Consider the following 27,102-nt stretch of genomic DNA (forward strand, 5'->3'; position numbering starts at 1 on the left):
TGGCCTTTTAGTGTGAGATTGGGAGAGTTGCAAACCCATGACCTTCAGAGTTATAGGTGAGGCACTTAAGCACTCAGCCATTGCACCTCCGATGGTGTGTGGGTGCCAAACCCAAACTGACCCCAAGTACAAGAGTGCCTGAGAAAACCCTGACACAATAACATTGCTTCCAAGAGGGATAAAAAGACATGCCAATTGACAGTCCAGGCACACGGTGCTGCTTCATTCAGACACAGGCTTCTGAGTCTCGCATGAATGGACCGTGGAAGCAATGAACCCTAGCAGATCAAGCTATAAAAGTGATCTGAACAGAGATCTGTGTTGCAGTCATTTAGACCCACATGCAATACGGTCCCTGGGGCAGGCACAGATATATGTGCAGTGCAGTCACATGCACCAGAATCTATAGGGCAGATGCAACATTTGGGACAAAGCAGTGTATGGATGTGATGTTTGAGCATGGTTATCAAACTCCTCTCGCTGGTTAGCCACTCAGCAGGGAGAGCTTTCCCAAGAGATGAGGAAAATATTTCAGAGTTTGAGAGTGTCTACACTGACAAAACTCATGAAATTGGTGTCTTTCTTAAAGCCCCAGCTCCTCGAGGTAGGTGGTAGGGGAGAACGTCCGCTTACTTAAAAAAAAAAAAAAATGCAAGTTTCATGCTTATGGAGGAAAGCTGGAAAATGAGACCAGAGTACACCCCAAAGGCTCTGAAACCAGAAAGCAAATAAAAAGAGCACAACTTGTATTATGTTTTTTAAATCACATGATTTTGAATCTCCTCTCATGATTTTGGGAGCCTGACTCGTGATTTTTGAAGGTTTGAGTTGGCAATACAGGTCTCTTCTTTGTGTAAACATTTTGTTTGTCTGGTCTGGGGAAAAGCTGGAATCCTTCAGGTTTGGAGAGTCTTTGTGGAGCTTTTCACATTGACGGGAGGAGACTGGGTACATTTTACCAGGGTTTTACAGGGTTTTAGAAGTGCCAGATCATACCTGTGCCGTGTGAACTTGACTTAAAGAGGGAGGTATAAGGAGCGGAAGATGCATCCTGCAGGGAATGCCCGGCTGATGTGCTGACTCAGTAATATTTGCTTTGTGCCCTTTTCGTTGCCAGACCCGTCCATCCATTCCCCTGGCACAGGGATTCTCAAACTGGGGGTCGGGACCCTTCTCGGGGTCGCGAGGTTATTACATGGGGGGGTCGCGAGCTGTCAGCCTCCAACCCTAAATCCCGCTTTGTCTCCAGCATTTATAATGGTGTTAAATATATTACAAAGTGTTTTTAATTTCTAGGGGGGGGTCGCACTCAGAGGCTTGCTGTGTGAAAGGGGTCAGCAGTACAAAAGTTTGAGAGCCACTGCCCTAGCAGCTTTGCCTCTGTTACCTGTTGCACATCAACTGTTTTATATCCAGGGTTGGACTAACTGGCACAATTGTAGTGTCAGACAGATGAGAGATGGCAGGAGTCAAAAGTGTCCGCTTTGGAGTAGACCCTACCTGCTTTGTGAAATACTTTGGCACTGTTGGGTGTGCAACACGCAGCTGGTGCAAATCTCTATTAGGAACATGAAGATTTCTGGCAACCACAGTTTCTGCCATACAGCTACTGTGGCTCTCAGCTGCTTCACCTAGCTTTAATAAGCAGATTGATAAGCAGAGTCCAGTCCCCTGCCATGAGGGCAGGGGACTGGAGTCGATGACCTCTCGAGGTCCCTTCCAGTCCTTGAATCTATGAATTTTCCCCTAGGAGATTCCTGCTACACTGTGTACAGCAGTGTTGTTAAGGCTATTGTGAGATGGTCATGACCATTTCCATCCCATTGCAACAGGCTGCAGCAATAGCTCTTAGGTAGAGCTGTTCTCGGTGTCGCCACTGGCTGTGTTAAACAGCCAGCACACATTTACTTAAGAGTACAAATCACTACATACCTAGTGAAATGAGTCAGTGTAGCCCCGCCCTTCTTTGCCCATGCTCAGTCCATTGCTTTTGCTCACATGTGCTTTACTGCACTTCTGCATTTAAATGAAAGAGTGTCTCCATCCACTCTGCAGCATGCCAGAGGGCTGCAGGGGAAGGAGACAAATTGTTTTTACTGCTTTCAACTTAAAGTACTAATGGAATAAGGCGCACTGCTTTGGACTGCTTTCTCTCTATAATTCAATCATGACTCAATAATGTGCAGTCTAAAAAGGTGTTAGAATTTTTGCAGTGTCTAACTTACTGCCAGATCATTAATAAGTTGTTTAACTTGCTAGCAGAAACCACGGCCATTTAAGGGACCATGGTATGTTCTGTGCACTGCTTATGTGTTGCTCTGCATACCAAGGATTTATTCTTAAGCATCCTCTTTATGCTCCAGATTGTCATGTATTAAGAATTACTGCAGCATCATGGCACTGGCTTCCCATGTGATGTCATTTCCACATCGGATGTAGCGCAGTGCTTAACTTGTGCCAGGGCTGAACTCCAGCAGCTGTAGGCTCGGCAGTTCAGAGCCCCGGCACCTCTGCACTCGGCAGTTCAGAGCCCCGGCACCTCTGCGCTCGGCAGTTCAGAGCCCCGGCACCTCTGCGCTTGCTGCATCAGTTATGAATGTAAAAAAATTGCTTTGAGCCCCGGCACCTCTTTCATTACAGAATAAGCACTGGTGTAATATAACCATTTTCTCTTACTATTTTAGCACCGAGAACGTATTGTCAGTCCAAACCATTGTACTCTGTACTTAGAATGGGGAATATCTCACCTACGGGCGGAGGGTCAAGTCATTGACTTCAATGGCGCTAAGCCATTTTACACCAGCTGAAGATCTGGGGCTAGCTGTTCGTTTATTCCCGATACACTGCTTTTTAGAGGAGGCATTTTCAGGACTGACAAATAGCATTCCCCAAGTATTGAATGGAATATGAGTTGGGCATGGGCTGTTGATTAATTCTAGGCAGCTGGGTACGCTGGGCATGTTCTTCTACCTAGAAGAAAAATTAACACTGTCTTTTTTGGAAGCTCATTTTTAAAGCTTAGAAAATATTTTTTCCCCTCAAGAAATGTTTGGGAAAAAATTGCAAAGTTAGAAATACTGTATTACTCTTAGCTTCCTCATTCTGATTCTAATTAACAGTCCACAGTCGCCAGGAGACGTATTTCCACCCCATGCCTTTGGTGCTAGCTCTGTTAATAAGAAAATGTTATGCATTGCAGACTTTTTCTATCATGGTTACATTTTACTTGAACAATGCACATTGTCACTTTCACTTTCATTTTAAATAAGTGATATTGTGTAATATGTTGAAGGGATCTCTGAGCCACCAGTAACAGAGAGTCTGATTTAAAACTGATGAATGAACTTGTGGAATTAACCATTATGCAGACCTCACTGCATGGTTGTGATATTAGTACTTTTCACTGATAAAGCATCTAGCAGAGAAAGGTATAACGTGATCCAATGGCTGGAAGTTGAAATTAGACAAATTCAGACTGAAAATAAGGCATACATTTTTAATGGTGAGAATCTTAACCATTGGAACAATTTACCAAGGGTCATGGTGGGTTCTCCATCACTGACCATTTTTAAATCAAGATAGGATACTTTTTCTAAAAGATCTGCTCTAGGAATTATTGTGGGGCAGTTCTCTGGCCTGTGCTGTACAGCAGGTCAGACTAGATCATGGCTTCTCAAACTTAATTGCATCGCGACCCCCTTTCGACAATAAAAATTACTACATGACCCCAGGAGGGGGGACCGAAGCCTGAGCCAGCCCGAGCCCCATGTAAGCGGGGGGCTTCAGTCCCAGGCAGGGGCCTGTAAGCCGAGTCCCAACACCCCTGTAGCCTGGTGGTTAGAATATTCACCTCAGATGTGGGAGACCCAAATTCAAGCCCCTCCTGCAATGAATAGCTCATACAAAGTAGGACAGCTTCAATAGGAGGGATTGAGGAAGCCTTAGACTGGAATATCCTATAGCCTGCCCTAGAATAAGAAATTCACACTGCTCTTTTCACAAACCAAGTCACTCTCAGAGCCTAATCTAGGTGTCCTAAGCCCCAGCATCTGGCTATGACAACTAAGCCACACAGTCTCCCTACACAGTTTATATTTTGAGCTAAGAAAATCGTATAAAAGCAATAAGTGCCTTTTTGTTTAAAAAAAAAAAAGGACAATAGACCCAAGGGCTTGTTTGACCTGGAGAAATCGGCACCAGTGTAAATCTGTTGCTATAGTAAACCCTTATTGTAGACTCACTGCAAAGCAATGCCACTAACCTTGGTAATCTAACAGTGTATTTTGCACCACTGCATGCCCCATCTTACTCTTGTGCAGGGCAGCTTATGCACCAATGCAATCACACCATGTAGACAGGGCCTCAATCAACCTCTTGCATGCTTCCTCTTCATTGCATGGGTGCCCCTCTGCCAAGCAGTAGCAGATGTCTGGGGCCTTATAGGTTGGGTTCCCAGTAGAGGAGACATCCGTGATGCAGAGTCTGGGTGTCTTCTAAATGTAACTTATTTTAATTGCACATGTACCTGGAACAGAGGTAATCAAATAGCATGCAGGGCAAGCCCTTCTCACCTCAACACCAATACCTGCTTCCCAGGGATACGGTGACCAGATAGCAACTGTAAAAATACGGGACAGGGGATGGGAGGTAATAGGCACCTATATAAGAAAAAGTCCCAAAAAACGGGACTGTCTGGTCACCCTACTCAGGGACAACTTTGCCTCAAGAATTGACTCTAATCAGAGACCAAACTCTCCTTCTGGCCCCTCTCCCCAGAATCTCACATAACAAACTAGCAACAGCACATCGCATGGCTATCCAAGACTGACCATTCGTTCACACTCTCTGACAAAAGAACTTGGAAAACTATGTGTAACAGTGCCACCTGTTGATAGCTGCTGTGACTGTGTCTGGGACGCTGATCGTGCAGCCAGCCTCCATTGATGTCAGTGGGACTCTGCTCAAGCAGAGAGGCCTGCCTGCAGGGTCAGGGCATAGGTGCCTCTTTGATGGAGAATATACACTTTCTGAGCACTGTTTGGACAAATATGGGCCTGATTTTCAGAAGTACTGAGTGCTCACAACCCCAAATCAGTGGAAACTGTAAGTCCTCAGTACCTCTGAAAATCAGGTGTCTTATGTTTTTTCTGACTCTGATTTGTAAGTGTAGAGTGAGGTTCCCTGCACTGGCCTGCATGTTATACTTGACATTGATAAATGTAGCTTTTTTAATTATGTTCTCTAAGAACAGCCATTCTATGCAGACACAGAGGAATCAGTATGCATTTTAATGGGTGCTGTCAGGAAAATTATTGATTACTTTAGTAATGATTTTGAAATTGTCATTATGTTAAGTCCATCAGGGTTTTTTGTGTGGCTTTGCCAAGAACTTTTTCATATCCTCCATTCCTTTTTTCATCTAAAACAATTTTACCTACCACATCAATGCAAAGCAAAATCTGCTCCATGTTTGGTAACTGTTTCATCTATGCATAAAAATGATTGCAGCGATGATTATACATGGAAGAAGTTAATACAAATATTCCTTAGAAAATATGGTTAGGCTGAGCCAGGCTGCGTTCTTTTGTTTTGTTTTTTTCAGCCATCACTTGCGCAGTTATTGATGTCGTTATAAGCATGAAGGACAAACTTAATGGACTTTTGACTATATCAAATCGTGCAAGAAATCATACCTGTTGTTTTGCTTAGTGGTTTGTGGTGTTTGTACTAAGTTATGAAAAGCAAGGAATCTAATGCCAATCAGTTTAGCAGAGAGTTTTAGGTTGCAGTACCGAGCACTCAAATCTAAAACAAGGGCAGAAAGCCAGAATACATAACTGATCTCTGATTTGGTCCTAATTCCCAGGTCCAGCCAAGTTCCACTGGACCTGAGGGGTGGCTTTATGCTGCCTTTGTGTGCCTCAATCCTGGGACCTGTTGTGGGGGAGCAATTGATCCCTTAGCATACATTAGCTCAGCCTCAGGGCTGCTCTAACCTGCACCAGGCTGCCTATGGAGAGTACATAAGAGATGAAGAATGAGAAAGGAGATTTCTTTCAAAGAGAAGACAAGCTTAGCGAAAGGCGACACAAGAAAAGCAGCTGGAAAGTTGGTTTAGCCAACGAAGTTTGAAAGAAGATGGAGTGGACTAGGAATGGACTAAGGGGGCTGGATGCAGGCAATAAATAAGGAACCTCTGTGATGACACAATTATTTTGTTACTTATTTACACATTTTGTTCTGACCCATCAGGATGGAGCCTGGGCTCTGAGATTCAACCCTCTCTCAGAATTTCAGACCCCGGGCTCCAACCTGCACCCGAAGGTCTACACTGCTATTTTTAGCCCTGCAACGCAAGCCCTGTGAGCTCAATTCAGTTGATGCAGGCTCTGATACGCACTGCCGCAGGTCTCTCTTCGTAGTGTAGACAAACACTCAAACAGAAAGCAGACTCCTTCACTGCTTGCCATAGCTCCCCCCCAAGAAATGACATCACAAAACCAGTGCCAGATTTCCAATTGGGCACAGTAGGCACATGCCATGGGGCACCAGTGTTCTTGGGGCGCCTACAAGTGGGTTAAAAGTTTCATTTTTTATGGAAAACGTGAAGGTCAGCTGTAGGCGGGGCAGGAGAGGGGGCGCTGAAGATGCTTTGCCTAGTGGCGCATAAGGTGTAAATACAGCCCTGCACGAAACTAACCGCAGAACATTTCTTCAGATTTGCTGCAGGCCCCCACACTCAGAAAAAGGCCTGTTTGTAACAGCATCATTGGGGGACTTCTGCGAGGACAGTGTTAATGAATCTTTTCCATTCCATTGTTTTTTCATGTGAACTTACTCTGTCACCTACTTTGCACTGTATTAGGTGCATTAGAAAACAAAACTCTGGGAAGTGGCCAAGGCCTCCAGTAAGAAGGTGCCAGGTTTTGATGTTAGTTTATTGGTTCTCTAGCTGTGCTCTAGGCATGTTCTAAGCCAGGGGTCGCAACCTTTCAGAAGTGGTGTGCCGAGTCTTCATTTATTCACTCTAATTTAAGGTTTCGCGTACCAGTAATACATTTTAACGTTTTTAGAAGATCTCTTTCTATAAGACTATAAAATATAACTAAAGTATTGTTGTATGTGAAGTAAATAAGGTTTTAAAAAATTGTTAAGAAACTTCATTTAAAATTAAAGTAAAATGCAGAGCCCCTGGAGCGGTGGCCAGGACCCGGGCAGTGTGAGTGCCACTGAAAATCAGCTTGCATGCCGCCTTCGGCACGCCTGCCATAGGTTGCCTACCCCTTTTCCAAGCCTTCATACTCATGTTATTGCTAGAACAGTAAATTCAGTAATAACAGACAAATAGTCTTAAGTGGCTAGGCTGGATAAGAATGTGGACGTATAGGTCAATTTCCACATTAAGGCCCTTGAGAAAAATATAATCAAAATAATTTTGGTTTGAAAAACGAATGTATTGCTTTAAAAAAAATAGCCTACCACCATTGATGCTTTCTTCACTTCCTCCTGCCTTAGCCTTCAGAAAGAATCTATCTCCTTTGAATTCCCAGAGTGTGAAAGGTCATATCTAGCATCATATGGAAACCTATAAACTACTAGCTTCAAGAGAGACATCTTTAAAATCAGACTTGAATGGCTGACCATTGTCATATGCATGTGTCTGTGAGAAGCTGCCGTTTTCATTCATTTGGCTGGTTAGCTTAAACATTCTCTGTTAGCTTCAAGGGGGTGAGTGATTTATTTGTTTGTTTTGAGTTTCAAATGTCAGCCGGAGCCTGTGGCTTTTTGTAGTGAGGCCACAGAGTCGCATCGTTACTAAGGGACCTAGGCTGCCCCAAGCTCTCTGAGCATTACACGCCAACCTAATATGGAAACCACAGCAAAATGCACCACTTAAAAATAATGGGAGAGCAGTGGCAGACCCGTGAGCCGAGGCTGTAAGAGCCCACGCTAATGCGGGCTTGTCACAAAGCATTGAGTACATAACGACAGAGGCAAAGGATGGAAGTAGGTTAAGTGACTGTTTTACAGGTAAATGTCCCACGTCTCCAGAAGAGATCCTTGGCTGCCGACAATGGTTTTAGCCCTTTATAAAGGTTATTTCAAACAGATCATCGCTCCTGTGAAGAGTGGTTGGCTGCAGTTGTCTCTCTCGGTAATGGCTTTTCACTGTGAGAGTCAGGGGGTAGCAAGCCATTCCCAAGAGTGGGATTTGAGGGGAGGGTATGGGGTCAGAAGATTCGGGGCTCACATGTCAAAGGGAGTTTGGCCTGTGGCGTCCTGACAGTTCTGAGTCTGGCCTCAAGGGCCACGATGGCCATGCATGTTGGGCCAAATCCCAACGTCTTTATTCAGGGCCTATTCTCTCCCCTACCTACAAAAGAGAATTCTGCGAGCCTCAGCTGGTGGGGACCTTGCTTCCAAGCTTTTCTGTTGGAAGAGCATGGTTTGCTCCCAGAGGATAAACCTGAATATCACCTCCTTGAACTCAGATCCCTTCAGAGCTGCTGGGATCTGCAGTTGAGGAGAGGTTTTGCTTCTTCCTGATCGCTATAGAGCTACACGTCCAGGGGATATCACAGACTATTCTCTAAAGGGATGTACCCCACACAGAGAGAGGGGTACAAAGTGCAAACTAATGCAAGCCTTACATGTTCCCCAAAGGCTGGGGCCCAAACAGCTTCACTCTCCTCAGCCATCCCTCCCAGCTCTGGAGAGTGGGACTCCATGGAGCCCGCAGGTTTGAGAAGATCAGGGGGCAGACTGCAGAGATGGAACGCCTCTCCTTCTGCAGGGCCTGGAGTGAGGAGAATGGGGCCCTGGAGGGAGCAGCGTGGGGCCTCAGTTTTTATTCCGTTAGTATTTAAGCAAAGCTCCCATGGTCTATGGCAGCCATTTCTACTGAGTGAAAATTTCAGGTCTCAACCCACGCTTGTGCACAGTGATGATCACAATGATCCAGCAAGAGCCAGAGACCAAAGTGCCCACCAGATCGCCCGGTGACACTGGCAAGGCCCACAACAGGGTGGGTGGACTAATGGGGCAGGCTCTCAGGGGAATGTGAGGCTGGGAACTGTGCTGGTTTTTAAAGGGCCATAGACTGGTCACTCTCTATGGAAATACCTCTGTCCTGTATGAATTCCAGATGTGAGCGAGCACATGTCCAAGCTGGCCCATCAGAGTAAAGGCCAAGAAGCCCCAGCCAGCACTCCCCATTGGATTTAGGGCCCATGGAAGGCAGAAAGGATGGGACCTCAGGGCTGCTGTCCTACCAGGCGTGTTTCAATTCCATGTCAATGTAGACACCCTTGAGGTGGCTGAAACATTAGTAGTGCATGTGTGAACGTGTGTGCATACATGCACACACATTCTATATAGAGCCCAGAGCAGGGCTTTCAGATGAAAGGTCCCTTCCATCTTCTCAGGGTTTCTGCTTTTCTGTCTCACACTCTGATGAGCCTGCTGCTCATTCTTCACTTTCCTCGGCTTTGATTGGGATGGATTAACTCGAGACCCTGCTAATCAGTGAGAGAGGGACCCTGGCATCCTTGTGCAGGATTCCATGTGCTTCACCTCTCCTCCTCTTTGGGGACGTGGCTCAGGGGCAATCTCCTCCATTCCCCAGGGAGGGTTACTGTGGCAACGACCACATATATTTCACATATCATGAAGATCCAGAGATGCAGCATGTGAAGAACACAGGCCAAATGCAGCCATAGGGCCAGTGGAGTTAATTCCATACCAGCCCATGGAGTTTGCCCCTACTTATCCCAGATGTGACCTCAGCCCCATAGTTCCCAGGGTGCATTTCAGTGTTATACCTGAGCCTTATTGTAGAATGCTGTGGGATGCTGTGTGTCTGCCCCCTGAGATAATTACTTGATGAGTCTTTGCCCAAACTAACCTCCTTTTGACGTTTCTGTCCTCCCTCTTGTTTCTCCTTTTCTTTACTGTCCCTTTCCCCCCTTACTCTTGAATATCTATTCTTCTCTGTTTCAGCAAAACGATATCAGTCAAAATAATTGATGATGAGGAGTATGAGAAAAACAAGACCTTCTACCTTGAGATTGGGGAGCCCCGTCTGGTGGAGATGAGTGAGAAGAAAGGTGGGGGATCTGCTCTGAGGCTGAGCCCAGCCTGCGTGCACATGTCCTGATCACTCATGGATGCCTGGCACTTTCCAATACGTGCAATCTAAAACATGCCTTCCTCTATCTATGTCAAAGAGCAGGAGTCAAGTCACTAGGGCCTGGAGCTGAGAACCTTTGTTTGCACTTTGGACTCCAATTTCGGTTTTCCATACTTAAATTCAGACATTCTGGGCCTGATTATCAACTGGCGTAGGTCAGCATAGCTCCATTTATTTCAATGGAGTAATGACGGCTGACACCAGTCAAGGATCTGGCCCTTCATAAGTTGCTGGGGTGCTGCTGTTACTTAAAAGCAAAACCAGTCCACCTGCTTTTACGGCTCAGATACTTGGCACAGAATTACAAATAGAATCCAGATACAGATTGGCTGCAAGCAAAGCAACCAAACCCTCTGGTGTTTGGATTTCCTTTTCCATCTAACGCTTATGTGGTGCATGAACAATAGCTCCCCACAATGTAAACCTATCTACTTCATTTCAGAGTTAAATTTGTGGAGTGGCTCCTTTTTCAGAATGAAACAGCCTAGGTGCAGTGATGGACTTTCTGCTCTTTTACATAAGTAACTGAGGCAGATGTGCTCCTCCCTTCATATCATCTCGGTAACCATCTCGCCTGGTTGAACTTAAAGCATGAGTGTGTGACGCCAACCATTTGTTTTGCCTTTGTCTTGTGTTCCCACAGGAAATTCATTACCCTTAAAATACTTGACCGTGAGGAATATGAGAAAGAGTGCAGTTTCTACCTTGTGCTTGAGGAACCAATATGGCTACGAAGAGGAATGAAAGGTGTGAGAGTAAACCCAGACAAACTCTCGAGAAATTGTAGTCTGCTCTCTCTCTGTCTCCCTACTCTCACACTTGCTCTCTCCTCGCACTTGGCTTCCAAATATTTTGCCATATCTCCTCTCAAGCTTAGCAACTTTACCTTGTTTATTGTTTGGCAGGTGTAACTCTGGTCCCACTGACTAGCTCCCACTGAAGCAGGGTTGGGACTAAATACAAACTGACTTTTTTTGTCAAGTGTTCATCTGTGAACTGCTCCCACTTGTGAGGCAGTAAATGAAAACAATCCTGTGAATAAATCACTAGGGGTTCATATCCTCTCCATGCTAGCTAGAGAGGGACAAGCTCACACATATTGCATTGGTGCTGTCAGCCAGGAGTTTATGGCAGCATCTAACTCCCACAATGTGATCACAAACACTAGAGTGGGTCTGAGATTCCAGCACATGCAATGTGGGAAGTCAGAGTGTGAATCCTAAACTGTCAATTGCTATTGCAACAGTATCAGAAACAAAGACATTTCAGTTGTGTATTCAAAATATACAGCACTGAAATCTCATATACAAATATTCTTTTAATCTAGGAGAAAACAGTCTCTTTTTTAATTAAAAAAGACAATTGCATCATTTTTAGCAGGAGATAAAGTAGACCCTCTGTTTAAATAAAAATCACATTCTTAGCGCAACATTTTTAGCTTTTTACACTGGTAATGAGCATACAATGACGTCTGAAGTTAGTTCAAAATCAGGTAATTCCAGTAGGATGTCTGTGGTCAGGATTTCACCCAGTGAATCTGGAAGTAAATAGGTAAAATGCACTGAAAGTGCAGTGACATGGACATCCCACTGAATCCTCATAAGGAGGATGAAATCAGTTTCCATCACACAAAATAAAAACATTTCTCTAAAGCAACTGCAAACATATTCATAAAAAGAAAAGGGCTGCTAATTTTTCTAAGCAATTTATTTTCTTAAAAAGATAACTTAAACTGAATGGATGTAACTCATTTCATGAATTATTGATGGCTAATTAGGACATTACAGCAATAAAATAATTATCCTGAATAATTAGTCACAACATAACAGACATTTTTTTTAACAACCCAAACATTGTTAGCAACATTTTGTCTCTTTGACTTCCTGTTTAATTTCTAGGTGATATCTTCTACTTAGGAATCATCAGATTGTATTATGATATTATTATTATCATACGTTTAGGCCCTGATTTAGCAAAGCACTCGAGCACATGTTTAACTTTTGAGTCCCAGGATTAGTTTATCCCAGATCAGGTAAGAGGTGACTTGATCATGGTCTGCAAGTACCTATAGGGAGAAGACATTTCTCATAATAGATGATTCTTTAATCTAGCAGAAAAACGCATAGCAAGCTCCCATGGCTTGAAGCTGAAGCTAGACAAAAGGAGACTAGAAATAAAATGCACATTTTTAACAGTGAGGGTACTTAACTCTTGGAACAATTTATCTGAGGATGTGGTGGATGGAGTCACTTGGCGTCTTTAAATCAAGGCTGGGTGTCTTTCCAGAAGAGATTTTATAGCTCAAAGAGAAAGCAGAAAGCATTGGGCGAGGTTCTCTCACCCATGCTGTACAGGAGGTCAGTCTAGATGATCATAATGATCCCTTCCAACCTTCAGATCTCTGAATCTAAGACTTAGGTACATTGTTATCTGCTTTGCTGAATGGGGGCCTTAGCAAACTGGTGTTTGTGGACGCTCCATAGGAATTTACAGGGGGCAGCTGGAATAGTGGCGTTAGCTCCCCTGTGCCCTCTATGTGGGGAGTTGGAGACTAGGGATAACACAAATGTAGATCTCATAGCCCTTCCCCAACCCCATCCAGCCTTGGCACTCATTAGTGACCCTTCCATGCTAGCCTGTTAGGTCCCACCATGAAGTCGCCTCTACATCGCACGGGGCATGCTGGGTCCTTACATCCAGCACATCCACCCTGTGCCCCACTCCCAACCACTGTGCAGGACAGCAGTGGTGCAGAGGGCATTGCTTGGGCTCCCCACATCTTGTGGCATTTCACCCCAAAGAAATAAATAGGCTTCCCTTCTTATAGACTAAATCCGCTCATTTGCTGACTACCCCCGATCCAGCAAAGCATGTAAGCATGGCCTTGATTCAGGAAAGCATGGCCCTGTTCAAGACAGCACTTAAGCATGTGCTTAAAGTTAAGTGTGTCCTTAAGTGCTGTCCTGGATAGAAATCAGAAGGGTAGCCATGTTAGTCTAGATCTGTAAAAAGCAACAGAGAGTCCTGTGGCACCTTTAAGACTAACAGATGTATTGGAGCATAAGCTTTCATGGGTGAATGCCCACTTCGTCCTGGATAGAGATGGGCTTCAGCACAAGTGTGGGTCAGCGCCGTGTGTGTCAAATGTGAGTAGTCCCGATTAAGTCAAGGGGGCTACTCACATGCAGTCCTCCTGTTCTTCTTTTCACATGCTTAGTGTCATGTATGCTTAAGTGCTTTGTTGGATCGAGGTCTAAGATGACTTCATGTATATCAAATGTTGGTGCATTTAGACTGAAACACAATACTATTTATTTTAGTTCCTTTTCCCTCAGTAGGCAAAAAAAATAAAAATACCCCTTCTTACAGAAAAACAAATGAATAGGAAATGTCTATTCACTGGTAGCTGTCTGATTTAAAAAAAAATAATTAAGCTAGTTCATATAAAAGAAAGAGGAGAATAATCTGGATTAGTTTAATAAATTACACAGACAAGAAATTCAGTTCAGTCCGATTCATCTTTACTCAAGTAAATGCATGATTTTATCAGGCTCAAACAATTCTGCCTTTGGAAAAACTAACTTTTGTTCACACAGTGAGTTGTTCAGTGGCTCTAAATCCAGGCCTTTCTAACAGCTGGGTACATTTCTAATCCTGTTCAAAGGCGCATTTTTCTCAGAGTGTATTCATAGGAGAACTAGGGGGAAAGGGACGGGTGCAATTTTGTGCTCAGTGGGTGCATTCATCAGGCAGGCAGTCTTAGAGCACAGGGACCAGCCAGACACCTCTGCCCCATACTAGGTTGATGCTGTCTTGCAACATTTCCTAGTTGGTTAGTTGCATTGGCACTGCCATGCATAAGAAGGCAGCCAGAGCCGGCTTGCTTGGAGCTGAATCCACCATACACTAGCCGGAGCTCAGGAGTGATTCAGCCAGGCCTCAAGCGCTACAGCACACCTAAGAGGAGGGAGTCTGCCAGCTCTGCATCTGCCAAGCAGTATTCCCCAGCCAATTTATGCCAGTTGCGCATAGAGGGACCAGTGAATTGCCCCATGGTGCTTGTGGAGTACTGGGGAGAGCCCAGCCGTTGCTCACCAGCAGCCTTTAGACAAGGTGCAACTTGCTATTCCTCCAGTCTCCCCACGTGCTTGGGGTTCCCAGGGGAAGGTGAACTATGGCCACACCCCAGCTCCACCCAGAGACAAGGTCTTGTAACATTTGGTGCTGCTGGGCATGAGAGCACACACACAGACACACACACCTTCCAAGATACTGGCAAGCAATAGCTGCATCCTTCTGGCTGCCGCCTGCATGGGAGCACTGGGTTCCCTGCTCCCTCTCTGGCCTAGCGCGCTGAGAGGAGAGAAGCTGCCATTACCTAGAACTAGATGGATTCCTCCGAGGGGCTGCATTTATCCCAAGAGAGAACATTGCACATGGACCTTTTTCCTCCTCCCCTGCATTCCTTGACAGATGGATGCCCTATGTGATTATTAGCTCACAGAAAATTCCATTAAATCTGACACACTAGCGCAATGCAATAGAATCCCAGTGAGTGGGATTTGCATCACTAGCAGTGCTAGGGACACCTACTATTTTTTTTGTACCACCAAAATAAAATTAACCATTGACGCTAAAAGCTATCCATTGATTTCATTCGGCACTGCATGGGCGCAGTATTGTCCACTCTCATGGTTTTATCATGAATCTTGGATTATTTGGAGGGTTTTTAAAGCTCTCGCTGCTGGAGTCCTGTGATGACATGAGACTCTCAGCTTTTGGTTTATAAAAAGTAAGTTTCTAGCTCTCATGGTTGCAGGGGAAAGCTTGAAAATGTGAAGCCAAGGCTCCATAAAGTCTTAGTAGTCAGAAGGTAAATAAAAAGAGCCAAAAATGTATTAGTCTTTTTAAAATCTCATGATTTTTAAACCAGTTTTTGAGGACTGTCATGATTTTTGAACTCTTGGGGCTGGTAATACTGTGAGCTCAGCTTCTGAAATCAGGCCTAGGTGTGCCAAAAATTAAAATACCTAAAATCAGCAGCTGCTTTTGAAAATATTGGCCTGATCTTCTCTGCTTCAGTTTCCCTCCCTTTGAAAAGGGTTAATACTTCCTGATCTTACTACCTTTTCAGGGTATTGCTAGAAGTAATTAGTTAGAGTGTTCAGTTCTTCAAAGATCCAGAGTGCTACCTGAATGCTAAATGATAGTTATTTTTTATCAGGGCTTAAACTGTCATTTTGCTAAATGACAGGATAAATACTGTATTATATTTCGTGAGTCAAGCCCTAGCACAAACTGTACTTCTTTCATTCTACGTTCCCTGTAGAAATCAGGCCATTATGTAATTATTATTTTCCATTTAGACTATTAAAGGAAGTAAAAGAATCCAGCAAACAGCCCTTACATTCATATTTTGGGACATATTATTTCCTCGATCTGTGGTGGTATTGCCATTGATGTTGTTGGACGCGCCATGAATACATGGCCCAAAGGGGGGAAATGAATTTTTTTAAAGTTTGTCTTTTATACCATATTGCTATATGTGACATTATTTTTTTTTCTTTTAATTCACAGCCCACGCTCATGAAATGTTTCTGTTCCATTATTTTCAATGCTCTTTTCTGGGTTACCAATGGTATCCTGAAACTTCACAGGTTTTCATTGTCTGGGCCTGGGAGCTGGAGTCTTTCTGTGGATGTTCCTTTTAATTTCATTATTCATTTACTTTTCTTCTTCCGTGTTTGTCTCTCTGTCTGTCTCCTTCACAGCTCTGTTGTTGAATGAGCTTGGTAAGCACTGCATTTCTTGTATTTCTTTTCCATTTTCCCAGTGTGTCCGTATATTGGTGGAAATGATGATTTTGTTTGACTTTTCTTTTTGCTCACAAGAATCTCTCTTAAGGTTGTTAATACCATTTTACTAAGCCCAGGTAATTGAGATCATGTTCTTCTTTGAGTATATGCTCCAAAAATTGTTAGCTGAGACATGAACATTTGTGTTAAAGGAGGGACAGTGGCTAAAATCATAATTGAAAGTGGCATTAATTACAATGACAAGGGAGCCTAAGGGGGTTAGGAACAGCATTTCACTGGGATTTGGGCAGTTAGCTCCTTTGGAAATCCCAGACAACAAGCACATTTAGGATCAGAGTCTGTCACCCTTAGGTGCAGTGAGTAGCTCCACAAGTAATCCCAATGGGGTTATTAGGGCGTTAGACGCTACTGAATGGGAGCAATGGTATCGGACTCTGGCCACTAGTGGATACATTCAATACAATTAACTCCTTGGGTTTGCTACTATCCTTCAGGTTGCTTTCACTGGACACTGTGCGCTAATTTGTAGTAAAAAGATGTGGAAAGCACTAAGAGTCTCAGAAATGCACAACAGAACTGAGCTGTTCAAACTAATTCATATCCTGTTACATAGGCATAAGAAACAGAATGTTTGTAGTACCTGGCAATGCTCTGGCCAGAATACTTAGGGCTTATTGTGGTGAAATTGACCACAAGAGCTATTCCACAATCACTCCCCCTGTGCACACTCTTATTCAAGAATCAGTGTGCGCATACGGGGAGCTATTCCAGAACAGCTATAGCATTTTAAACTCTCTTCCTTATAACTTCCCAGTGTAGACATACCCTAACTACATATATTCAGAAAACTCTGCATGCTGTTTTGAGGGAGGCATGGCATGCTGCCTTCTTAGAGCACACTGCAAAACCAGCCTCCAAATTTGGCATAAAAGCTATCCCAAGCAGGATACACAAACACACAAAATGAGGGTGTGAAGGGGAGTCCCAGCAAAGCTAAAGCATTCTGCAGGCTACCTTGGAAAACCAAAGCCTGGGCCTTATCTAAGGCTCATTGGAATCAATGGAAAGACTCTCACTCATTTCTGTGAGCACTGGACCATTGTAGAAAATGCTGCTCTGGGCAGTAGTAACTTGGTATGAGCAGAACTTCGCCCCGGCTCTAGGTAAATGGGGAATGTTTCTAGGGATGTCTGAGCACTCAGGGGCTTGGTGGAAATAGTGGTGGAAGGGGCTTTCCTCTTCCCCAGCATTGTATCCATCCCTCTTGAATAGCCCTCCATTTAGTCCTAAAGCTACCCAGCTGCAGCATGGATTTGGTGCATCATGTCCTCTCACGCCCACCCCACTGCTGCTTTTATTGCTGAAAATGTTCTCACACCAGAAATAAAGACTCATGGGGTGAGGCCCTAGGAAGAGTAACTTGCTCTTAATGAGAGGATCCTGCATCATTTTGAATTCTGTGCATCCCTCCCTCTGCTCTGTCTCCCACACTGAGCCCTGCGCTCGGGCCAGGCTGGGTTGAGAGGAGGGATAGTAGCTGTAGGGTTTTTGATCTTTTCCACTGTGTGATTCTAGCCACTGTCGCCTCCTAGAAATGCCCTCTCTCTCATGTCTGGTTGGCAGGGAAGGAAGAGATTTGCACAGCTCAGCTTTGTAGTGAATCTGCACTTCCCAAACTGGAGTTAGATTGGCCACTGCTAGGGTAGAACCTGCCATAGGGGACCTAGGAGGCGTGTCCCACCCCAGCCCCGAACCACACCCCAAGGGGGTCCTCCATGGGTGGATAGGAGGGCTAGCTATCTCCACAGCACCAGCCCTGCCTCCGGTCTGCACCCTACGGAAGGCTCTCCACTAGTCCAGGATCTTGCTGCACATGGGGGGAGACTGGGTAGTACAAGGGAGGGGCCAGGGAAAACCACATTCCCAACCACCCCTTGGCCCTGTGAAGATGTATCTGGAGCTCTCCTGTCTCTTCAATGGAGCCCTCCAGGACTAATTTGGGATTTCGAGGGGACTGAGCAGCTACTGAGGAGGCAAAGGGCCTCTGTAGGATTAGCGCTGGCCTCCTTCAGATTCCCTGGGATCCACAGTGCCAGGGGGCGGGGGAGAGGCTGGTCCCTGGGCCTACTGAGCAGGGGGCAAACCCCCTTCCCCCGAGTGATGGTGGGGGAGCAGCTGGCTGCAGTGTCCCCATGATTCTGGGGTGGCTGGGGTGAAAAAGAGATTGTTCCAGGAGGTGCTATCTTAAGCCATGTGGGGTGGGAGGGAGGCTGGCATGCATCCGCCCCATAGTCCTGCTGTCTCCTGGCCTCCTGCAGCCCAGTCTCCCCCACCCACCCATTCAGAGCCCCTCATTCAGAGTGGAGCACACTACACAAGGCCCAGCAGAATGGGTTGGGGGAGACCATGGCACTCCATGCAGACCCGAGGCAGGGGACAACCTCTGCTAGAAATGGGAGACAGGTGTTGTAGTGAGCTGTTCCTCTGCAGCTCACATCGTAGCAGGAGCGTGTGGGCCACTGCTCCGGGGGGAGGCTGCTGCGAGATGAATGTCACTGTGATGATGCAAAAATAGATGCTAATCTGCTTTCTCTTTCTCTCTCTCTTTTTTTGTTTTGTGGTTCGTTTAGGTGGCTTCACAATAACAGGTATGGATTTCTGATTCCCTCCTTGCCCCGTGCCACTGTTCCTCTCTGTGGTGTTAACTGCCGGATGCTCATTCTGCTCTTTTTTCCTTTATTTCCTGTTTGTTTTTTTAATGGAGGGAAACTTCTGAATGGTAAGAAAGCGCTGTTCAGTTTCCTTGCCACCTACTCCGAGCCGCTAGTGTTAGCACGGCACCGTCTAACAGCGAGTGATGTGTCCTTGTCACCAGCTTAACCTCACGTGTGTTTCACAGTAATCCCCGTCCTTTAGCTGTAGTGATTACAGCACGTACCAGGGAGAATCTGCCTCGGCGCGGAACTCACAGCCCTGGGGGGAGGGAGGGCAAATGGGGTGAAATGGACCCCAGCCTGGGCAGCCTGAGCGGCTGCACTGAATTAGGACAGCTGTCCTTGGGGTGCTTAGCCACACAGTCCCTGGGAACTCTGATCCTCTGCGCCAGGCTGGCATGCTCCTGCACAGTGACCTGCGCAGGCCAGCTTCTGACTGCCAGACCCAGAGCCTGCCGCAGGGGATTTTCTCCCAGGGCCTGTCTGCTCTGGAGCTGGAAGGGGAGGTTTCCCACTCAGGGAGACCTGCGCGCTGACTAGCAGTGTAGCTGTGGCGGCGGGAGGGGGTAGCTGTCCAAGGATGCACCTAGGCTTTCAGAGAGGCTTGTGCCTGGGGAGACTGTAGCACATGCGCCCTCCAGGGCTACGCTGCTATTTTTAGCAGGGTAGCTCGATCAGAGCTAGCCCATGTGGAGACTACGCTGGGAGTTACTCTTTGCAGCTCCAGTGTCGACAACCCCCCAGTCTCCTAAATGGCTTTCCTCAATCCGCGTGCAGTCTGACCCATGCTCTTCACAGCCATCAGGGGTAGGGGAGAGGCAAGCCTAAGGCATGGACCAAAATGTGGGGCCTGCTGGTACCTTCTCCTGAAGGGGATGTCAGCCATTTCTGCGGCAGGACTGGCCCCCATGCCGTGTGTCCGCAGCCCTGCCCCATGGTGGGGATCCCTCCCTCATGGGCTGCAGTTCTTGCGGCACCGTCATGCTGCCAGGGAAGGGGGGAACGCAGAGGCAGTAGGGAGGCATGGGTCTTCCACTCGGGTTTCTCTGGCCTCTTGCTGATCCCTGGGGTCCGTGTGAATCCTGGAGAGCTCCCACATAATTTGAGAATCAGCCCTGCAAATCCCATATGTCCCTTACAGATTAGGGAGTAGCTAGGCCTCCCCGTCCCATGGGTTTTCCCTACAGGAGGGGGTAGCTGGAGCCAGCATTGTTATTCCCAAGTGCAGGCAGTGTGCATGGCGCTGCACAAGACACCAGTACACCATTGCCTGCCCAGAGAGGTATGGCCAAACTCCACAGACGGTGATTTGATCCCTGTCCCCAGGTACAGGGTGATATGTAACTAAATTTCTCTGTCAGCAAGAACAGTTGGGGCTGGGGGGTCTGCCTCCCTTTTATCAGATGGAGATCAGTGAGAAACAGAGAATCAATCATCTTCTGTAATTCCAATGTCAGTCTGTCGGCAATCAGTGCTGCGGATACAGCTGATTGTGAAATAAAGCCACTTGGCTGCATGCTGCCAAGAAATGCTTCGCTGTTTAAAATGCCGCTCTGCAAGGACGCCTGAGAAATCAGTCCTCCCCATCTGGTGTTCTGGATCCTGGCACCCTCCTCAGGGAGTGGGCGAGGCAGGAATGGTTCCTCACGGACTATTGCTGGGGTTTGAACGGCAGAGTCCGGCTGCTGTGGTACAGCTCGGGAGCAGCAGGCTATGTGCTCTTGGCTGTACAGACTCAATGTGTGATTGTTAGCTCATCAGAAATGCCAGCCATATATGAAAGCACGTTCAGATGAGTTCCTGCAAACCGAGTTACATGAACTAGGGAACCATCACTGCACTAAAGATACTCCTTCTCCATCCTGCCAGCGCCTGGCATAGGACTAGGGACTTCATGCCACCTTTGCACCTCCCTATGTTCTGGGCTGTCCAATGGCCTGTCCAGACATCAGCTTAAATTACAACAGCCCCACATCTGCTCTAATTTACCCTTGGCGGCAACAACACCATAGAGCCACGGTATCATCTGAGAGTAGCTGGAGTACCATGGCACTTCAGCCATGTTCTCTTCCCCAGCAACTGTCTGTGCTAGGGGCTGGGAGAAAAGACCAGTTATGGCAGCTCTGGGCCCTCTAGGGAAGACCCTATGCTGGGGTTTTCCCCAGCATGGAGATTTGCTGCCTTCACAGAGCATTTGTGCTGCCAGCAAGGCTTCAAGGGGCAGTGGAGAATTGGGCTCAATAAGCGTAAGAATAGCAACAAATAATTAGACAAGCATGCCGGTGTATTCACAGGGTTGTATGTGAGCCATGCATGTGGTACCAAATCTCTGCACTTGTCCAACAGGGGAGCAGACATACATGCCTCCTTGGTTAACATACACCTTGCAAGTGTTGCTCGGGTGTTAGCTCTGCATTAGAGAAGAGGAGCCATCAGTCTCCCGCTTAGTACTAGCAGAGCGCAATAATGACTGTGACTCTGTATGAGGAGGGGTTCAGAGGCCCAAGCTCAGACAATGGGAAACCATTTTTAGCTAACAAGGTACTTCACGGAGCTCTGATCTCCCTGATCGCTTGTCTGAAAAGCACACGCAGCGTCAGACTCTGAGGAGCCAGCCCCAAATTGGGACAGTTAAAAAAAATTAAATAACACCACATACAATTTTCAACATTTTTCCAGTGTAACTGAGATTGAACTTGGCCAACTGCGCTGGAAATAGATGTCCATAGCTTGCCACCATGGCTATGAGGGTAAACTCTTGGATCACTTCTCTCTGGCTCTGCTTTTTCCCATCAGTGCAGGAGAGCAGACAAGAGTGTCTGCAATGGGGATTTAAAAACAATAACCTTGTGTGAAATAGAAATAGAGTTCACTAACATCACCGAGTCACTGTGATCCATCCACTCATCTTCTGCCCATCACTTTGTTAGGCAAACCTGTCTTCAGGAAGGTCCATGCTAGAGAACATCCAATTCCTTCTACTGTAATCAGCATTCAAGGTATTCATTTTGACTTGGTTGTCTAGGACCACAATTTAATTAACAGGAAGCTAATAGCTTTTGAGTGTTCATGTACTGACACTAGTCATTTGTTTTAATGCACTTCTCTTTTATACTATATTCAGGTAATACAGAGTTTCAGTACCAAGGTCGGCAATGAGCTGTGTGCCAGTGGAATTCTGTGCTTGGGTGGAGTTGACCTAAGTGACTTCAGCATCTTCATTTGACTTCTTGGGGAGACTGAGCAGGGATCACAGATTGATAAATGTTCAGGCACAAAGGGACCACTAGATCATCTAGTCCAGGGGTGGGCAAACTTTTTGGGCCGAGGGCCACATCTGGGTGGGGAAATTGTATGCAGGGCAGGGGGTTGGGGTGCAGGAGGGGGTGAGGTGTGCAGGAAGGGGCTCAGGGCAAGGGATTGGGGCAGAGGAGGAGTGCAGGGTGTATGAAGGGGCTCAGGGCATGGGGTTGGGGTGCAGGAGGGGTGCGGACTGTGGGAGGGGGCTCAGGGCAGGGGGCTGGGATGCAGGAGGGGGCTTAGGGCAGGGAGTTGGGGGGCGGGGGGTAGGAGGGGTTTGGGCTCCGGGGTGGCAGCGGCGCGCACCAGGGCCAGGGCAGGCTCCCTGCATGCCTGCCCTGTCCCCGGCCCCACGCCGCTCCAGGAAGCACTGCGGCCCCTGCGGGGGGGGGGGGGGAGGGGGGGGGGAGGTGAGGGCTCCCCATGCGCTGCCCTTGCCACGCCTCCAGCTACCTTCCCCGAAACTCCCATTGGCCACGGTTCCCCGTTCCCAGCCAATCGGAGCTGCGGGGAGTGGTGCCTGGAGGCAAGAGCAATGCACGGAGCCTTCCCCCCCCTCCGCCCGGGGGCCACAGGGAAGTGATGCCAGCCGCTTCCGAGAGCAGTGGGGGGCCTACGGCACCACGGGGGGCAATCCTGTGGGCCGGATCCAAAGCCCTGAGGGGCCGGATCTGGCCCATGGGCCGTAGTTTGTACACCCCTGATCTAGTCTGACCTCCTGTATACCACAAGTCAAAGAATTCCATCAGTTACTCCTGTATTGAGCCCAGTGACTTAGGATTGACTAAAGCAAGCCTTCTGGAAAGGCATCCACACTTGATTTGAAGACTTCAAGAGATGGTGAATCCATCTCTTCACTTAGTGCTTTGTTCCAGTGGTTAGTCCCCCTCGCTGTTAAAAATTTGGGCCTTATTTCTAATTTGAATTTGTCTGGCTTCAACTTACAGGCATTGGTTCTTCTGCCAATTCTCCAAGCAATGTTTGGCTGAAGCAAGTGATAGATTCTTTCACCTTTCACTCCAGGCTAATGATGTTATTTGCCTGGGAACTTCTTTAGCTTTTTAAAATGCTGAATAATAGTTTAGCGACAGGAATCCACGCAGACCTTGCCCAGACTCTGATGGATTCCTCCCCAGACAGCTCCTGTATCCATGTGCTGCGTCCTTCCTCACCTGTCTCATATTGGATCCCTTGTCCGCGTGTCACTTGCTCACCTTCCAGAACAGACCCTCTTGCACTCCATATCATTTCCCAACAGCATCTCTTCACCCATTAAAGCAGTCTTCTTTATAAAGTAGCTATCAGGACAGGCATCATTTGCAAAGTTCCCCTGGAGACACGCACGCCTTGTAAAGGGTGCATCATACGGACGGGTGTATCTAATGCATATATCCAGCTGAGGTGGGTATCAGTCAAACTCGTGTGCCTTATATACACTTAAAAAGATAATGGGCCAATGCTTCTTCGCTGCCTTGCACCTTATGTCAATATTTACATTAGGGCGAAGTAGATGTAAAGTGCTAATAGATCAGATTGGCCATAGGTACAAGGCAGTGGAGAGTCACAGCCGGCGTGTATACACTTCAAGGCCCACATCCTTAGCTTGTGTAACTCAACATAGCTCCATTAAAGACAATGTCAGCATTGTAGACCTTAGAGCAAGGCAGGTCTACACCAGCTGTGGATCCACAATGATGGCTAAGGGACAGGAAACTGAAGCAGCTTAAAATGCACCAGACTGCAAACCTGCCTGCACATAGCAGTGTTCTGGAGCGTCATGAAAATCTGACAAGGGCATTTCAATTAATAATTATCCATTTTGGAATCTGCAAGAATTTAAACCACAACAATTAAAAGCATGGGTCGTTCAAGGGACGTTCAATCCCCATTTCAGAACAGTGAAGATTCCACTTTGTAGTGGTGAGGTTCTTGCTGAGGGGGGATGGGGGAGGAATCTGATCTGTGAGGACAGGAAAAGATGGAAGTAAATATGCAGTCCTGCACATTACCCATAGCTGTGAATATTTTTCCTAAAGGCTGGTTATTTGAGTGACAGCCTGCTCCAGGGGGGAGGGCATGGGGCTGGCAGTGAGCAGGCTGCAGGGTGACCTTGAGCAAGTCACTTCTCCTTTCTGTGCCTCTGTTTCTATTTGTCCATTTGTATTGCAAGCACTTGGAGACAGAAGCCGTTTCTATGTATATGTTCAGCTTCCAGCATAACAGGGCCCTGATCTCAGCTGGGGTCTGCGGGTGTTAGTGCAATACACACAAAGAATCATAATAAAGGCAAGAAGTACCATGGAGGTTGGAAATAAGGGTTTATTTTAAAGTAGGCTAATAGATTGGCCTTGACAGCAGCCGCATAAGCAACTGTGTGTGCCAGCGCTTAGCTGCAAGGTAAACCGACATATGGAGCAGCTCCTGGGGACAGGGAGGAGCTAAGACCACAAGGAGACAGGTGGCATCTCAGAATTAAGGGGCAGGATGAATCGTTTCTGAAAGCGCTGCTTGGGTGTCTTAGTAGCGAATTTAAAAGACAAAAGGCATCTGACGCCTGTCTTCCAAAGAGCCTCCAGCTTCTAAAAACAAATTGAAAATGCTGAGGGTTGATGTTTATCAGGTGAAACTCCACTCAGGGCTAGCTGGTGTAAGTTGGTGTAGCACCACTGAAGTTGAATAGACAATCTCCTCTGAAGTCAGTGAAGTTTTGCTGATTTACACCAGGCAAAGAGTCGTCTCTGAAATGTTCCAGATCCAGGTTTTTTTGCCAAACTATTAAACCTAACACTTGTAGGGTTTAAAACTAAATCCTTCCCATCCAACAATGTTGAAGGTCAGGATTCCAGCCACACTCTGCTGCTTTTGTCTTGCTTGTAGCATTTTCATGTGGTAACATGTTACTGGCAATTAAAACCATTGGAGGTTTTTAAGAGCAGGTTAGACAAACACCTGTCAAGGACAGTCTAGGTTTACTTGGTCCTACGTCAGCATGGGGGGCATGGTCTAGATGACCTCTTGAGGTCCTTTCCAGCCCTTCATTTCTATGATTCTATGAATACATGCAGAGAGGACTTGTTAAGAACATAAGAACTGCCACAGTGGGTCAAACCAATAGTCCATCTAGCCCAGTATCCTGTTTCTGACAGCAACCAGTACCAGAGCTTCATGAGGAGTGTACAGAACGGGACAGTTGGAGGGATCCACTTCTGTCTTCCACTCCTGGCTTCTGGTAGTCAGAGTTTTAGGGTCACGCTGAGCATGGGGTGGCATCCCTGACCATTGTGGCTAATTGCCATTGATAGACCTCTCCTCCATTAATTTATCTAGTTCTTTTTTGAACCCTGCTATACTTTTGGCCTTCACAACATCCTTTGGCAATGAGTTCCACCCGTTAATTGAGCATTTTGTAAAAAAGTACTTCCTTTTGTTTGTATTAAACCTGCTGCCTATTAATTTGACTAAGTGACCCCTGGATTTTGTATTGTGAGGAAGGGTAAACAGACTTCTCTATTAATTTTTTCCACACCACTCATGATTTTATAGACCTCTGTCATATCCCCTCCTTAATCTCTTATCTAAACTGGACAGCTCTAATCTTTGTAATCTTTCTTTAAAGGTATGAAAGCCGTTCCATACCCTTGATCATCGTTGTTGCCCTTCTCTGAACCTTTTTCCAGTTCCATTATATCCTTTTTGAGATGAGTCAACCAGAACTGCACACAGTATTCAAGGGTTGGGCGCACCCTGGGTTTATAGAGTGGCACTATGATATGTTCTGTCTTATTTTCTATCCCGTTACTAATAGTTCCTAGCATTGTTAGCATTTTTGAGCACTGCTGTGCGTTAAGCAGAAGTTTCTAGTATCCATGGTGACTTGTTCTTCCAGTTTGGTTCTGGCACATTCACTCATCCCTTCACGGAGTGCAAGATGCCTTGCAGCCCTCCGTGCAGGCTGCTCAGGGGACGGCTGTAGCCACTCGACAGTGTGAACACATCAAGCGTCCCAGGTGCTTGGTTTGTTGCCAAGCAGCAGTTAAGGTGTGTTACCCCCACGCATTAAGGCGAGTTAGACTGGGGAGGCTGAAATGAGAAGAAAACCCAGTTACCTCTTCAGAGGGCCTCAAGAATGGACTTACATGAAATTCACAAGTGGGGTGAGGCTGCTATAGCCTCATCTGGGTAGAGAACTGCATTGTTACAAATTGCTATTGTTCATGGGACTGCTGTGACTTGTAACAATGCACTGAGACCACACTAGACATCTCAGCAAGTGTGTATCTGTTCAGCATGTCCACACATCGTGCTCCCTCCAAGCAAGGCAGTGCCAGCGTATCATGGGTGGCCGGGCCCAGCACAACTCCCTGATGGGGAGAAGTGGGAACTGCAAACCATTTTGGGAGAGGTGCTGTACTGTACCTATCTCTGTGTTCAATCTGGTCTGTGTTTACTCTAGCCTCTCTTTGCCAGAAACTGGGAATGGGCGACAGGGGATGGATCACTTGATGACAGGATACTGGGCTAGATGGACCTTTGATCTGACCCGGTATGGCCATTCTTATGTTCTGTGTAAGTCTGCACTAGAAAGCGTTTGTCAGCATAGCTAGACCAACATACCCTGCTAGTATCGACACAACTTATATAAACAAAAGTTTCTGCTGCTGCTCAAACTTATACCAATGCCCCAAACAAAATAGATGATACCGGCCACCAGACTTTTTTGCCTGTATAACTGTGTCTACACTAGGGCACATACACAGCCATGGTGGTTAGGGGCAAGGGGGGGAGGGTTCATATTCCTAACTGACATAGCTATGCCAGTAACATTTTTAAGTGTAGACGAGACCTAACGCTGCAGTGAGACCTGTCCCAGAATATTCATAACCTGGTGGTCCCAGAATATTCATAACTGTCCAGCAATGTGGAAGAGCCAAGTTCAAATTACTTCTCCACACAAGGGAAAGCTAAAGGTTATAAGGCCGGGACCTCCGCTGGCCATTTTGTTAATCTAACCCTTCTTATCCTTTTATTTTATTTTTAAAATGCCAGGAAACAAAACAAAACATTTTGTTTCAGACCAAACAAA

General features: G+C 46.5%; 1 protein-coding gene across 23 annotated transcripts in view; it reads left to right on the forward strand.

Annotated features, from left to right (window-relative positions):
- Window positions 1–27,102, forward strand: part of SLC8A1 (solute carrier family 8 member A1) — a 339,712-nt gene that overhangs the window by 253,984 nt on the left and 58,626 nt on the right. For 7 of the 23 annotated variants that reach the window (XM_042852699.2, XM_065590900.1, XM_065590904.1 and 4 more), the window contains 5 exons: window positions 10,000–10,106; window positions 15,961–15,981; window positions 18,636–18,653; window positions 18,770–18,784; window positions 21,650–21,718. In XM_042852699.2, coding sequence (XP_042708633.2) covers window positions 10,000–10,106; window positions 15,961–15,981; window positions 18,636–18,653; window positions 18,770–18,784; window positions 21,650–21,718 — 230 coding nt within the window. Of the gene's footprint in view, window positions 1–9,999; window positions 10,107–10,832; window positions 10,937–15,960; window positions 15,982–18,635; window positions 18,654–18,769; window positions 18,785–21,649; window positions 21,719–27,102 lie in introns of all 23 variants that reach the window. The other 16 variants (XM_065590885.1, XM_065590890.1, XM_065590886.1 and 13 more) reach the window with 11 other exon arrangements.

The sequence above is a fragment of the Chrysemys picta genome, chromosome 3 (assembly GCF_011386835.1).
Source record: "Chrysemys picta bellii isolate R12L10 chromosome 3, ASM1138683v2, whole genome shotgun sequence".
Lineage (NCBI taxonomy): Eukaryota > Metazoa > Chordata > Testudines > Emydidae > Chrysemys > Chrysemys picta.